The 12,203-nt window shown below is 44.2% G+C and overlaps 1 protein-coding gene across 3 annotated transcripts in view; it reads left to right on the top strand.

Annotated features, from left to right (window-relative positions):
• The window catches only part of ADGRL3 (adhesion G protein-coupled receptor L3), a 513,913-nt gene that overhangs the window by 409,798 nt on the left and 91,912 nt on the right, over positions 1-12,203 (top strand). For all 3 annotated transcript variants that reach the window (XM_087736050.1, XM_087736051.1, XM_087736049.1), the window contains exons 9-10: positions 3,638-3,943; positions 6,135-6,238. In XM_087736050.1, the coding sequence (XP_087592176.1) occupies positions 3,638-3,943; positions 6,135-6,238 (410 nt within the window). The remainder of the gene's footprint in view (positions 1-3,637; positions 3,944-6,134; positions 6,239-12,203) is intronic.

Genomic DNA, 12,203 nt, shown 5'->3' with positions numbered 1-12,203 from the left:
CCAATTATGTGAGTGAGCACTGGCTTGTAGCACATAGTCATCAGGCTAAACCTTTGGGTTGCAGCCCCTGGGGGAGAGCTTGACAGATGTCTTCTGTCATCTGTTACCTAGCAAAAGCCAGCAAGCCTCACCCAGGAAATCTTGTCTGCAATTTCTGCTTGAGGGGCACCCAGTTATCTTCATCCATGGGACAGAAAACGCATGACACCTCTTAAAAAGTATTTTCGGTTATTGAGTACACTGGGTCATAGGCTGGATACTTAGGTGCCAAAAGAAAAAAATGAGAGAAAGGGTAGCGGGGTAGTTATCGCAAATAGCCTTGCTTGCAATCAAAGCTGTTTTTGTGGTAGGTAAACACTAGTCAGAGTCATCTGGAAAAGCAGTCTCCTGTGTCTGGGAATACCAGGAAGAGGTGAGCAGAGCAGAAGGTAAGATGACGTGTGCTGGATTTTCCTGGTGGCAGAGTTGAAGCGCTGGTCTTAGGCCAGTTGTGCACTTGTCATGTTAGGCCAGGAAAGGGGAGAAGAAGGAAAGCGGGGGGTGAAGAAAGACAGACAGACCCTTATTTATTTAAGATTTTTCCCTATGAGCAAATCCCTTGCATGGTTTTCCTTCCACCAAGCAAAATTCCTCCTCCAGAGGCCTGAGTTCTGTGTAAAGGTTGAGAAATAAAAGAAAGAAGGGAAAAAACTAATAGTTTCTTTTTCTTGCTAGTCAATGTGTCGAAAGTAGAGAGGGGCTCCTCTGGGAGTTGCAATTACTCCCCTGTGGATGCTAGAAATGTTTTGGGGTTTTTTTTATAGCTGCATCTCTAGTCTGAATGATGGCAAAACTTAGTCATCTGCTATTAGTGCCAGCTCTCTAGATAGAGCAGGGAAGAAAAAAGTGAAGTATCACTTTGGGGTGTTTCTGGAGAAGAGATGTTTCCACAGCCACAGTTTGCTTTCTTGGAAGCACTGTGAAAATACCTATCCCGGCACAGTGCTTCGTGGAATTGAAGTCTTCAAAGTCTTGTAAATGTTTTGGATTTCAAGCCTAGGAGTAAAAACTGAATCTTACTCAAAAGCTGTCATTAAACTCTTGATATGGCAACGCATGGTAAAAACAAGTAATAAAAGTAAAATAATCAAGATTATACATTTCTACTTGTAATAGTGCTGATGATTTTTAAAGGTTACTGCTTGTCTATGAGCAAAGATTTTATTATGAAGTATTATCGGAAGAATCCTTCTGTTAAAGCAATGCTGCTGCAATGCTGCTTTTCCCTGAGTTAAAAATTCACAGTTTATTGGCAGCCTGAGTTAATCTGGAGGTTTGATCTCTGTTCTGTGCTGTAGGATTTAGGTAATTTTGCACAGGTTGCAGTCTCTTCGTGGTTTTGCTTGGATTTGAGAATCATTTATATGTAAATGATCCTGATCTCTTGTTCTTTCCCTTTCTTACCAATTAACTTTGTTTTAAAGCTCACAGTTGTGTGAGCAAAATCGGCAAGCGGTGCTGCCTGGGGCCGGTGAAACTGGGTGGTGTTAGCATGGTGATCATGTTTGCTGGAGCTCATTACCAAATTGACTCGTTGAATAATCAGACCTTTGAACTGAGTTTAGTGGTATCCCATCCATCTCACGCCGTTAGGCCACTTGGAGGCAGCTCTGTTATGTCTTCTTATAATTTGTCCTATGTAAATGGCGGAGGTGTTTATTTTTAAAAGCAGCAAGAAAGCCCAGTTGAACAAGAAAAAAGTTGGAAGAGCAAGCCCTCAAAGAGATTTCGACACTAGTACCAAGGGGTCTGTGAAAGATAAAACAACTCTTTTTTTATGGCTAAAGGAAAATGCCATTAAATCCCTTGTGCCTAGCTGCTACAGTAAACTTGCCAGAGCTATTTCAAAAACAACACACCGTGAGATATTCAATGATTGTCAAAGAAAACTAGGCTCAAAAGTGCAGCACCCCTGTGTGTGGATCAAGGGGAGCTCCTGGGTGCTCAGTATATGTTTCTATGTGCTAACAAATTACTGTAAGAATGATTTTAAGGGGGGTTTGCTAGTTTTGGCTTTGAAACTGCATCCACTATATCTACTCGGTACCTCTGCACCTGTAGTGCACAGCGTAGGTCATTTTGCAACTGGAGAATAACTTGTTACTGCATGAGTAAATGGGAAAATTTCTGCAGGTTGTTGTCTACCGAGCTAATCATTATTATGAAGAATAAAATATGTACTCATGGCAAGACCTGCTGTAGTAAAAACGGATAATATTTGCCAAAGTTTTCTACAAATTGTAATCCTTCCTGTAACATCAGATGGAAATCATTGCTTGGTGATCTAGGACAGCTTTGAGCAGAAACTAGAAGAAATCTGTCAATGTCTGCAGGATTTTGCATTGTATTTTTTTGAGTTCATTCAAACCCAGGGCTCATGGTGGAAAGGACGTGGCACGAGAACGGTGGAAAATCTGATCAATGAGCTCAGGGGACCTGATTTCAGATGAGTGTCCTGGTGCTCAGATGGTTTAGTGCCTGTTGCGCTATTGCTCGTCTTTTTGGAGGCTGGAGGAGAAGATAATCCCATTTTCCAAGGGATGGTAGAGCTGGAATTTTTGAACTGAATGTTTTTTTGACAAATACTAATCCCTCAGAAAATTATGTTTATGACACTGCTGAGTTTTAAAGTTTGAGGAGAGGGTGTCTCAGGCTTGGAGTAAAAGTACCTAAAACCAGAGCAAGCATGTGCTTCAACTGCCATGTTATTGATTACTCTGAGGCAGGAGAATTGCTCACAGCACCATGGGCTTAGATTACTTAAGTAACAAAAAAAAAAAAACAAACCCTTCAGAATGGAAAAACTCCTATTTTACACTTGAAATAGGTTGACTTGAATGAACTCCAGTGACAGCAATATCATTATACATTAGTGACTAATATTGCACAAATAGTGAGCATGGTCTGCTTCACTGGACCTAGAAGAGAGGACAGTTTCCGCTGTCAGGAACTTGCAGGCTGAGCCTGCTCACATAGCTGGATAGTTAAGAGGCTGCTCCTCGGGGCAATAGGGTGATTCTTGCATTTAGTTTTAATTTCTGGCTAGGCTGGAGTTCACACATGACTGTCTTTAATGTAGAAACTCCAATTCGTGTTGCTGGACATGGAGCAACTGTGACTCTGAGGCCTTGTGTTCATCCCTCTGTGCACTGCTGTTTTGGGGATGGATTTGTGGTGTGTTTTTTTTTATTACACCACGGAAAATGTTTTTCTGTCCGAACCAGCTGGGTCTTCAGCAGCACTAAAAAATTAAAAGCACTTCTGTGCTAGGTGTTCCCTAAAAGATGGAAAATAAGATTTTTACATTAAAATGCCAGGAAGAAAAATGGTGAGGGCATAAAATGCTGCTTTATTTTCATCAGATGCTAGTGCTTTTGGAAAATCGGTTGTGCTCCAGCGGTCATTACCCCCCTGTGTGCTTGTCTCGCTATGTGCTCCAGCTTCTCTCTGAAAGGTGGCTATGCAGCAAGCCTTGCGTTAGCTGTTGTGCCAACTACACCCCACAAGCCACTGCAGTCGGCAGAGGGGAAATCCTCGGGACCCAGCTTTGAGTCCCATTTTTCCTTCTTCTCTTTAATCACCTCTGCCTTTTTTTCAGGAGTATCGACATCGGGGGCTCTGGGCCCAGGGAGCACCACCGCCAGCACCACGCCACGGGTGGCCACCAGCAGCACCGGCCGCCCCACCACCACCTCGGCCTCAGGCAGGAGGAACAGGAGCACCAGCACGCCATCGCCCATGGCTGATGTCCCTGACGAAATGACCACACACCTCCCACCCGCCTCCTCCCAGCTGCCACCAGCCGGTGCGGAGAGCTGTGACCCCATGGAAGCCCGTGATATTATGTGGTCTCGGACTCGGCAGGGCCAGGTGGCGAAGCAGCCGTGTCCCATGGGCTCAATAGGTGAGTCAAGGGGCAGGAGGACATGGCGAGCTGTCTCTGTTTGCCCATGGGACGTTGTGAGTGTGCAGCCACGTTGCACTGGATTTCATTAGTGGAGCATGCTGATGCCTTCTCTCAGGCCTACGTTGACTTGGTGAGGAATGGCAAGCAACTGGCCGGGGCTGAAGCCTCAATATGCTGAGCACGTTTTGCAGGATCTTTGGCATCCCAAGCTCTGGCCGAAGGAGAGTAGAAGCTAACGACCTTGTGGGATTGAGCTTGATGTGCTTATAAGAGCCTCTGCCTCCAGAAGTTATGTATGATGCGCCTGGTATTCCTGGTTTTGCCTGTATTTATAGCCCCTGGGCTCATTGACTGATGTGTTGATGGCCGATGCTTTGCATGTTTGGGGCAGGGGGCGCGGGGGAAATCAACAAAACTTACATTTTGAAGCTCTGTGCTGTACTGTTTGCATTTCAAAGGCTGTGGCCAGCATTTCAGAGCACAGGTATTCCCAGATCGCGCTCCTGAACCAGCGTGAGTGATTTTTCAAACTACAACCAGCATCCAGTGTGATCAGCAGGGAAAGTGGGGGGGGGGGGGGGGGGGGAACAAAGCCAAATCTTTCAAAATGGTTTATTGTTTATTGGATTTTGCTCCTTTTCTTCTACTCTTCCCTCCAATTGTTTTCTTCCAAGAGGTTGCTTTTGGAAATTTTCTGTCCAAATTAAAACACGGTAGAATGAAGAATGGGTTTTGGCATATGGTTCAGTTTGCTGTATTTTAACAAATGCAGTTTTCCAAAAGTATTTTTTTCAAGCTTGTCTTGGTGTCCAGCCCCAAGAACCTGCTTGCCAACAAGAAATCAGAAAGTGGGAGAAATTGCCTGAAAGTAAGGGCTGGAGGGATCTGGCTTGCAGAGGAGACTCTCTGTTAATTCTCCGCTCCATTGCCCTGGAGAGTCGCTCACACCTGTGTATATGAATACTGACTCTCTCTTAAATTTGGTGAGGTCAGACTGATACAATATACATTAAAGTATGAGGGGCGTGGAAAGACGTCAGTGGTGAGAATAGGTGAAAAACATTTTTGCTGTGTTTCCCAGCCCCACTTGGTAAAATTAATGCAAAAAGTGTCATGTGGTTCCCAGAGAAGGGAAAGGATAGTCTGAACTGAAGCTGTGAAAAAGGAAAGAAAAGATAAAAAAGGAGAATGAAGGCTGAATGCAGGCAGCCCTTTTCTAAGCACAAGAGCTAAGGACTGCATGAAAATAGCTAAGGAAAAAAAAAAATAACCCAACTTGTTGATAGGGGATGGCAATAAGCCTTTCCCATCTCTAATTTCAGTGATTCATGCAACTTGTTAAAAGCTGTGGTATATTAGCAGTGGGCCTCTTCCAAGTCTCTTTGAAGGCATGAGCAAACTCTCACTGGTTTTAATCGGCGCTACCGTCAGACCTAGCTTGTAATTCACTCCTCTGCTGAAAAGTTCGGCTCTACGGGGCAGAGCACTTTATAGGATGCACAGTCTTTAATCTATGTGTACCAGCTTTCTTGCTTTTTAACTGCACCATTTCGAATGCATTTCTCTTTGTCTGGAAAGGCCTGAGGCACTTTGCTCTCTTTTGCAGCAGGAAACTGGGCAGCCCTTGCCAAACAAAACTCTCCTCTAAAGTCCCTTTCAACGTCTGGGGGTGGACAATAAAGCCCAAGGGTTACATCTTGGCATTCGTAGCATTTAAACTTTTGTGTGTTTCCACCCAAATGGTTTAATGATGATTCAGAGCAGTAAAGACTTTGTAAAGCAGCAAGGAAGTCGAGGCGCAGGGTCTGATCCCAGGGTACCAGCAGTGGGGCAGAGCAGTCGAGATGCTGGCTCAGCGTTTGAGATCCACCTTCGATTTCTTAGTCCCTGGCAGCTTTCCTGCCTGGCCTAAGGCAAAGCCCTCTGTCTGTAGTCTCCTTTGGCAAAATGGAGATAATATCCCTGCACTGCCTCATGAGTCTTTTATGTTTTAGGGCCCCTGAGCACTAAGGTGATGGGAGACTAGGACACTGAGATGACTCAGAAGTGTCCTACCAAGGTCCTGAGCACTAATAAGCTTCCAGGCTTTGCATGTGGTGTCCGTCATTGTGAAATGAAGCCTGTGACATGGGATCCTGGGTGCAAAATTCAACTGATAACACTGAACACAGCGGCTTTCCTCCTCCAGGTGTTGCAACTTTCCGGTGTCTTGCGCCAGATGGGATCTGGGAACCCCAAGGACCTGATCTCAGCAACTGCTCTTCTCCCTGGATCAACCACATCACTCAGAAGGTAAAACCCTTCCTGTGTGTTGACCACACCAAGTCTACGCACTGACCTTCCTGAGCTCCCTGGTTGTTTTCACAACAGGGAACCCAAAGTGACCAACGGCCACACATAAAGCATGAGCCATGTGTAGTAGCCAGGAATTGCAAGGAGAAAGCAAGACTGTAAAAATCTGATGGAAATTGAGGCAAAGAGGGTAAGGGAAAGGCAAAGAAGAGGGACTGGAGAGTGGAATTAAACTAGAGTGAATGACAGTTCTTGTTTGTGGCAAGAAAAGGAGGAAGAGGGAGGAGGAGGTGGGTGGACATATGGAAAATACTGACTTATTGCAAAAGGAAACCTTCCCTTTCACGCGTCCCCAAGGATTTTCTCATGCCATGCAAGCACAGGATAAACCTTGTAGTTGAGAAATCTTTACCAAAGAAAGGCAGGCTCAATATGAAATGTTTGCATTGCGCTTCTGACTTTCTGTTTTTAACTTCTGCCCAAATTGTAAAAGAACTGATGGAATAGAAAACAATGCCGCTGTAATGCGTATCTTTTGACTCTTAAGTCCCTTGATGAATGTTTTGTAGCACTTCATCATTTATCAGTGTTAAAAGTGCATTAACATGTGACAACAGAAGTTCAAGACAAGCAGAGCTTATTTGGTAGCAATATGTTGAACGTTTTTGTTATTAATGCACAGTGGTACTTTCAGCTGATTTCATTACAAACAGAGACCAGATGCGTGTTTACGCCACAGAGTCTGTGGGCTGAATCCTTATTATAGCAATTTGTGGGGATTTATTTGCTCCTTTAGCCAGAGCAAGCGAGTCCCAGCGTTGCGGGCTAGCTGTGCTGCTGTGCGGTAGCAGCACTGCACTCCCGGAGAGCCAGAGCTCACCGGTGAACGGGATGGGGTGACTCTACAGACCCTACAGAGAAAGCCTCTTTGGCTTTCTCCTCTCTGTCCCCCATCTTAACTGAGGCTCAATAACCTGTGAATCACTAGCACGTACACCTCTGATCATCCCTATCTCACTTCATCTGTATTTATACCCATCCCTCGCCAAAGACAAGGGAAGATATCAATTAACGTGGGGCTGCTGTAACATGGTGCGGCCGTTACAAAGCCTGTGGTCCTTCTGTCCCACACGGGAGGGTGGGCAGCTCTCCTGCCATACGCTCAGCTAGCTGATTAATAAAGACTGCCTTTGCTGGCATTAGCAGCTGTGCAGCTCTTGTTTTATGACCCACGTACTTATCCTGGAGGGGTTAATATTACTTACTCTAGCCATAATTCACCCAGGCAGCTGGGAGACCTCTTGCTGCTCAGTGAAGATGGCTAGGCCGTTAGCCATTAGCAGAGAGAAATAATAGCCTGCACTGATGAAATCTCCATCAAGGTTAGGCTTATTTTATTTGAAACCCCAGCTATCATTTGCGTAACAAATGAGCCCCATTTAATTTGTTACGTGCTTTCAAAGCAGGCTAAAATTGAAGAGCCAGGTTTTCAGAAATGCCCAGCAGGTAACAATTGGGACTAGATTTTTTTAAATTTTTTTTTAATTATTATTTTTCTGAAGGAATTTAGTTATGTTCAGCTTTGGGAAGCTTCCACCAGTTGGTAGAAAGACTAGGGGGATCTGCCAGATTACTCTGGATCTAAACTTTTGATGCCTGAGTGGGAATCCACCAGGATCTTGGGATATGTGGCCCAGCCTCTATGGAGAGCTGCTACAAAACATCAGGACTCTCCAGGAGTGACATTTGAGGGGAAAGCCCTGCCAGGCTTGCCTAGGGGCTTGTGTTGGGGTTTGCATTCAGTAGGATCCTTACAGCAAACACAATTTTAAATTATTTAATAACCGATAGCCAGTTGGTTTCCCTGCCGAAGCAAGAGTCTTGGAAATCATCACTGCACTTAGAGATGGAGACTGATTTATCCATAAATCAGACACTACTTTCTCACATCCCTTTCGTGGATGGGACACTTCCCTGCCCGAAGCTTGCAGGTTTGCTCCAGCACCTCTCTAAAGCTGAAAAAGGAGCCTTCCTCCTCTAAGCCAAGTCAGTTCCTCTTCGTGCTGCTGTGGGGGCAGCTAGAGGAAGCAGTAAGCCAGCCATGCCATGAGGACATGGGGTGATCACACCCTGCAGCTCAGCTCTCCTGCATTCCCCAGCACTCGGGTCCTCCTTGGCCACCCATCCCACAGCATCTGCAGCTGCAGCACAGCTTACAAAATGGGTAGAAACGCTGCTTTGGCAGCAGGGGATCATACCTACTCAGCGTGTCTTCATTCCTAATCTGCTTTGTCTCCCAAAAATCCCCACTTGTGTCACCTGCTGGGTCCAAGCTGCTCAGGAAGAAGGGTGATGGGTCCCCTGGAGGGATTTCAGCCAAGCTAGAGTGGATAGTAGGGAAATGCTGTGAATGCTTTCATGTCTCTGTAGTGAAGTAAGGATTATTACTTGCTTCTTTTCTTTCTCCCGCTGTGCTCAGATCGTGCATTGGGTGTTTGCCTGCTTGCATCATGGTATTAGGTTTTACAACCCCCTATTAGCTTCCATTAGAGTTATTGTGCTTGATGGAAGATCAGAACAAATGTCCTCTTCAGCAATTCATTGGCCTCCTGACATTTACTTTAACTTTATTGTTGGTGCCTACCATGCCCTCATAACGTAGCAGGCGAATAAACTTGCCAGTGCGATTGAATTATGCACTGCTACCTGGGTTATTTCTAGAGTCAAGCAGTAAAAGGAAGCAGAAAGGTCAGCTTTGGATACATTGCATTGTCCTGATCATGAGGTCATACGTTCAGTCGCAGCCTGTTTGTTTTACCTCTTGCTTTCATCAGTACCATCCTTGGCGCAGTGTGTGACTTGCCTGAAAATATATTTTCCTTGCCGCAGCTTTCTTTTGTGGGTGCTTCCTGGGAGGAGAGGCACTGCTACACTCAACTTCAAGCCTCGGAAAGAGAGGAGGCCTTTTTTTGTAGCAGAATAGAAAGTGTTGTGTCCTTCATGAATGCATGAAAAGCCTCAAATCTAAAGCACGTGCCACCCGTGCTCATATTGTCCTCCTGAACAGCCTAGATGGTATAGTCACAAAGAGCAGATAAACCATAGGGTTCAAAGTACCTTCATCAGGTCTTGTAGATCTGCTTGCGTGTGTCTGGCATACGGAGTGGGGTTTTGTGGGGGACATCACCACATCATCATGTCCAGGTCCAAGGGTGAAGTTGCAGTCTTGATGACACCACAATGAAATTCTCCATTCAGGTTGCTTTTGGCAGTCTGTTTTCAGAGCGCCATCCTGCTGGATGCAGCAGGTGCTGCGGTTGGCAGATTATTAAAGGGACGTTAAATGCGGTTTAAGTAGGTTGAATACCATAGTTTCAAAACCACTTTTTCAGTGTTCTCCAGCTCTGCTGTACCGTATGGAGAGCAGCAATCCAACTGTCTGTTGGATAACCAGTGTTTATAACTAGTTAGTTATATCCTTAGGTATCATTCAATAAAAGAAAAAAACAAAGTTGAATGGAATGGGATGTTCGTCTTCCAAAAAAAAAAGAGGATGGTAGATATGCTCTGACTCTTTTCTATGAATGCACACATGTATTATGAAACCTCTGCCAGGGAAAGAAAATGGCCATGAAGGCTTTGCAGTGTCAGGAATTAGCCCACAGCCCCTGTTTCAGCCTTGCTACCTGACTGCTGGCAGCTGATGGTGCCCAATGAAAACTGTCAGATGTTTGTCCCTCCAGAAAATAACGTCAACTCCATGGCCTTTCCAGCTGACCGGTCCATCTGTATGTCGCTGGTTTTAAAAATCCTGGTTCAATCTTCCATACCATCTTTTTCTTTTTTATATCAGTCAACCTCAGGCTGCAGGAAAATATTTTTGTCTTTATGACCACTGGTGTTTCAGCACATTCGCTTCCTTCCCAGCATTTTTCTTATTTCTTCTGAGTTTTCTTCCCTAAATACTTCTTTTCTGCAATTTCTCTCATTTTTATTCTACTGTCCTCTTCTGCAGTCGGTTCCCTCTGAGAAAGGTAGGGCTGAAACAGTGAGCGGTGCTGCAGGAGGGTCATTGTTAGTCTTTCCAGACAAAGCTCCCTGATTCTGTTCCTTGGCATGTATGAAACAGGCAGGAATATATGCCCTCTCCAACAACTATTATTTCACAGTCTTTTCAGTCATAAAAAGACACAAAATAGTGGTAAAAACTTGGAAAATATTAGCAAGTGTTGCGCAGCATGATTTCAGGTATGCCAATGCTCATTTGTAAATCTGGCCTGAATCCTACCAGCATGCTCAAATGGAAGAGGGGAGCAATTTTTTTGACAGAGCTAGAAAACTATGTTTTGTGTGTTGGCATTTTTGGCAGGAAACATTATTTCTCTCCTTCAAATTAGCATTCCAAGACTAGATTTAATCGATTTGTAAAAGGCAAAAAAAAAAAAAAATCACCCAAAAAAAACAGAAACCCGATTTGGTTTGAACAGAATATTTTCTTTTATCCCAGAATCCTTTTTGGTTTTTAAATTTAATTTTTTTGTAATCAAGATAGAAAATTTAAGAAAAAAATTATTCTCAAAACAGAAAGAGATATATTATCTTTAATTCCCCTTGTTCTTGAGCCTCCCAGTAGAAAGCTCAGTTACCTGCACATTTTTTCTCTCCTTCTTGCTTGCCTGTCAATGACAGCTTGACCCTTGAAGAACCTCCAGGGAATGTTCCTGTGTTCCTAAGTGACTATGTCAGTGTTTGGGTTAAAGCGTATTACATGTTTTGGAAGAAATACCTCATGAAGAGCTCATCTTTCATGCAGCAGTAATGAAGAGGAAGATGTGGAGAGGTGCCTTATAGAAGGGAATTAAGTTAGTAATGCGTCCTCTTGGGCAGCGGTGAGCTCTGCTGAGCATTGACCAAAGAATTTACTGAGAATTAACCAAAAAAGGGGCTCAGTCCTGTTGTTATAAGAGATCAGACATATATCTTAGGCCTAGAATATTCAGCCAACATTTAGGACTGATAACAGAAGTTGGGTTTGACAGGACTGCATAGGAGACACTTCAATTTCAGTGGAAAATGCTCAAAAGAATTGGGGAAATTAGCATTAACATGTCAAACAGCCATAATTTTGGATACCCCTCACGTTTATGCACACAGGCAGGATGGAAAGAGTGTCTCAGTACTGTTGTAGTGACTTGTAGCTGCGTTTTCTGGGTGACAATGAATAGGTTTGGAAATGAGTGTCAGTGCTAGGAAGTAGCTTCATCACCTGTCAACCAGACACACTGTCCCAAGGGAATGGCACATCTCTGTGTTTTCAGGAAACCTGGGTGCATGAAATGAGTTTGGGTAAATACTTCTATATCCCAGGAGTTCATGGATTTTGAACTTTAATGTGCCTTTTCTCAGGCATTTCTTCCATTGTTGCCTATTTTGGGGTGTTTATTTGGTCACCCTAGAATTCCTCAAGATTTGCAGTTTTTAGGATCAGTCCAAGATAAAGGGAGAAGGGTTTATTAGTGACCAGCCTGGACCACTTTTGCAGACCAGTAGGAACAACGGCAGCCTGCAGTTGAATGCAACAAGAGGCTTATTACGGGGCAAGAAAACTCTTAGGTTTGCCTTTGTAGCAGCTGAGCAATTTGCTCTGAGTATGCCAGTTTGCACAGATGCATGGTCCGATAGAAAATGTATGCATCAAATATTGGGTAGCAGGTTTTTTTTTCTAATGTATCTGTAAAAAACCTCTTGCATTCCTGCAGTTTTCTGCAAGGCTTACAGAAACACCATGTGTCATGATACATGCTAAGCTCCAGCGATGAACTGCAGGAAAATGTTGAAATTGATTTCTTTATGTAAAGAGATTTGATGCAGTCATTCTTTTAAAGTTCTGCATGCCAACAGAAGAGGTCAAAATTTGGCCTCTGTGCTGATGCATGGCTTGCTTCAGCTGCTTAGGAGAGCAGGC

The sequence above is a fragment of the Nipponia nippon genome, unplaced genomic scaffold (genome assembly GCF_047370975.1).
Source record: "Nipponia nippon isolate SJK-2023a ecotype South Korea unplaced genomic scaffold, ASM4737097v1 scaffold_6, whole genome shotgun sequence".
Lineage (NCBI taxonomy): Eukaryota > Metazoa > Chordata > Aves > Pelecaniformes > Threskiornithidae > Nipponia > Nipponia nippon.
Note: the sequence above shows the minus strand (reverse complement) of the source record. Positions and strands in the feature narration are given on the sequence as shown.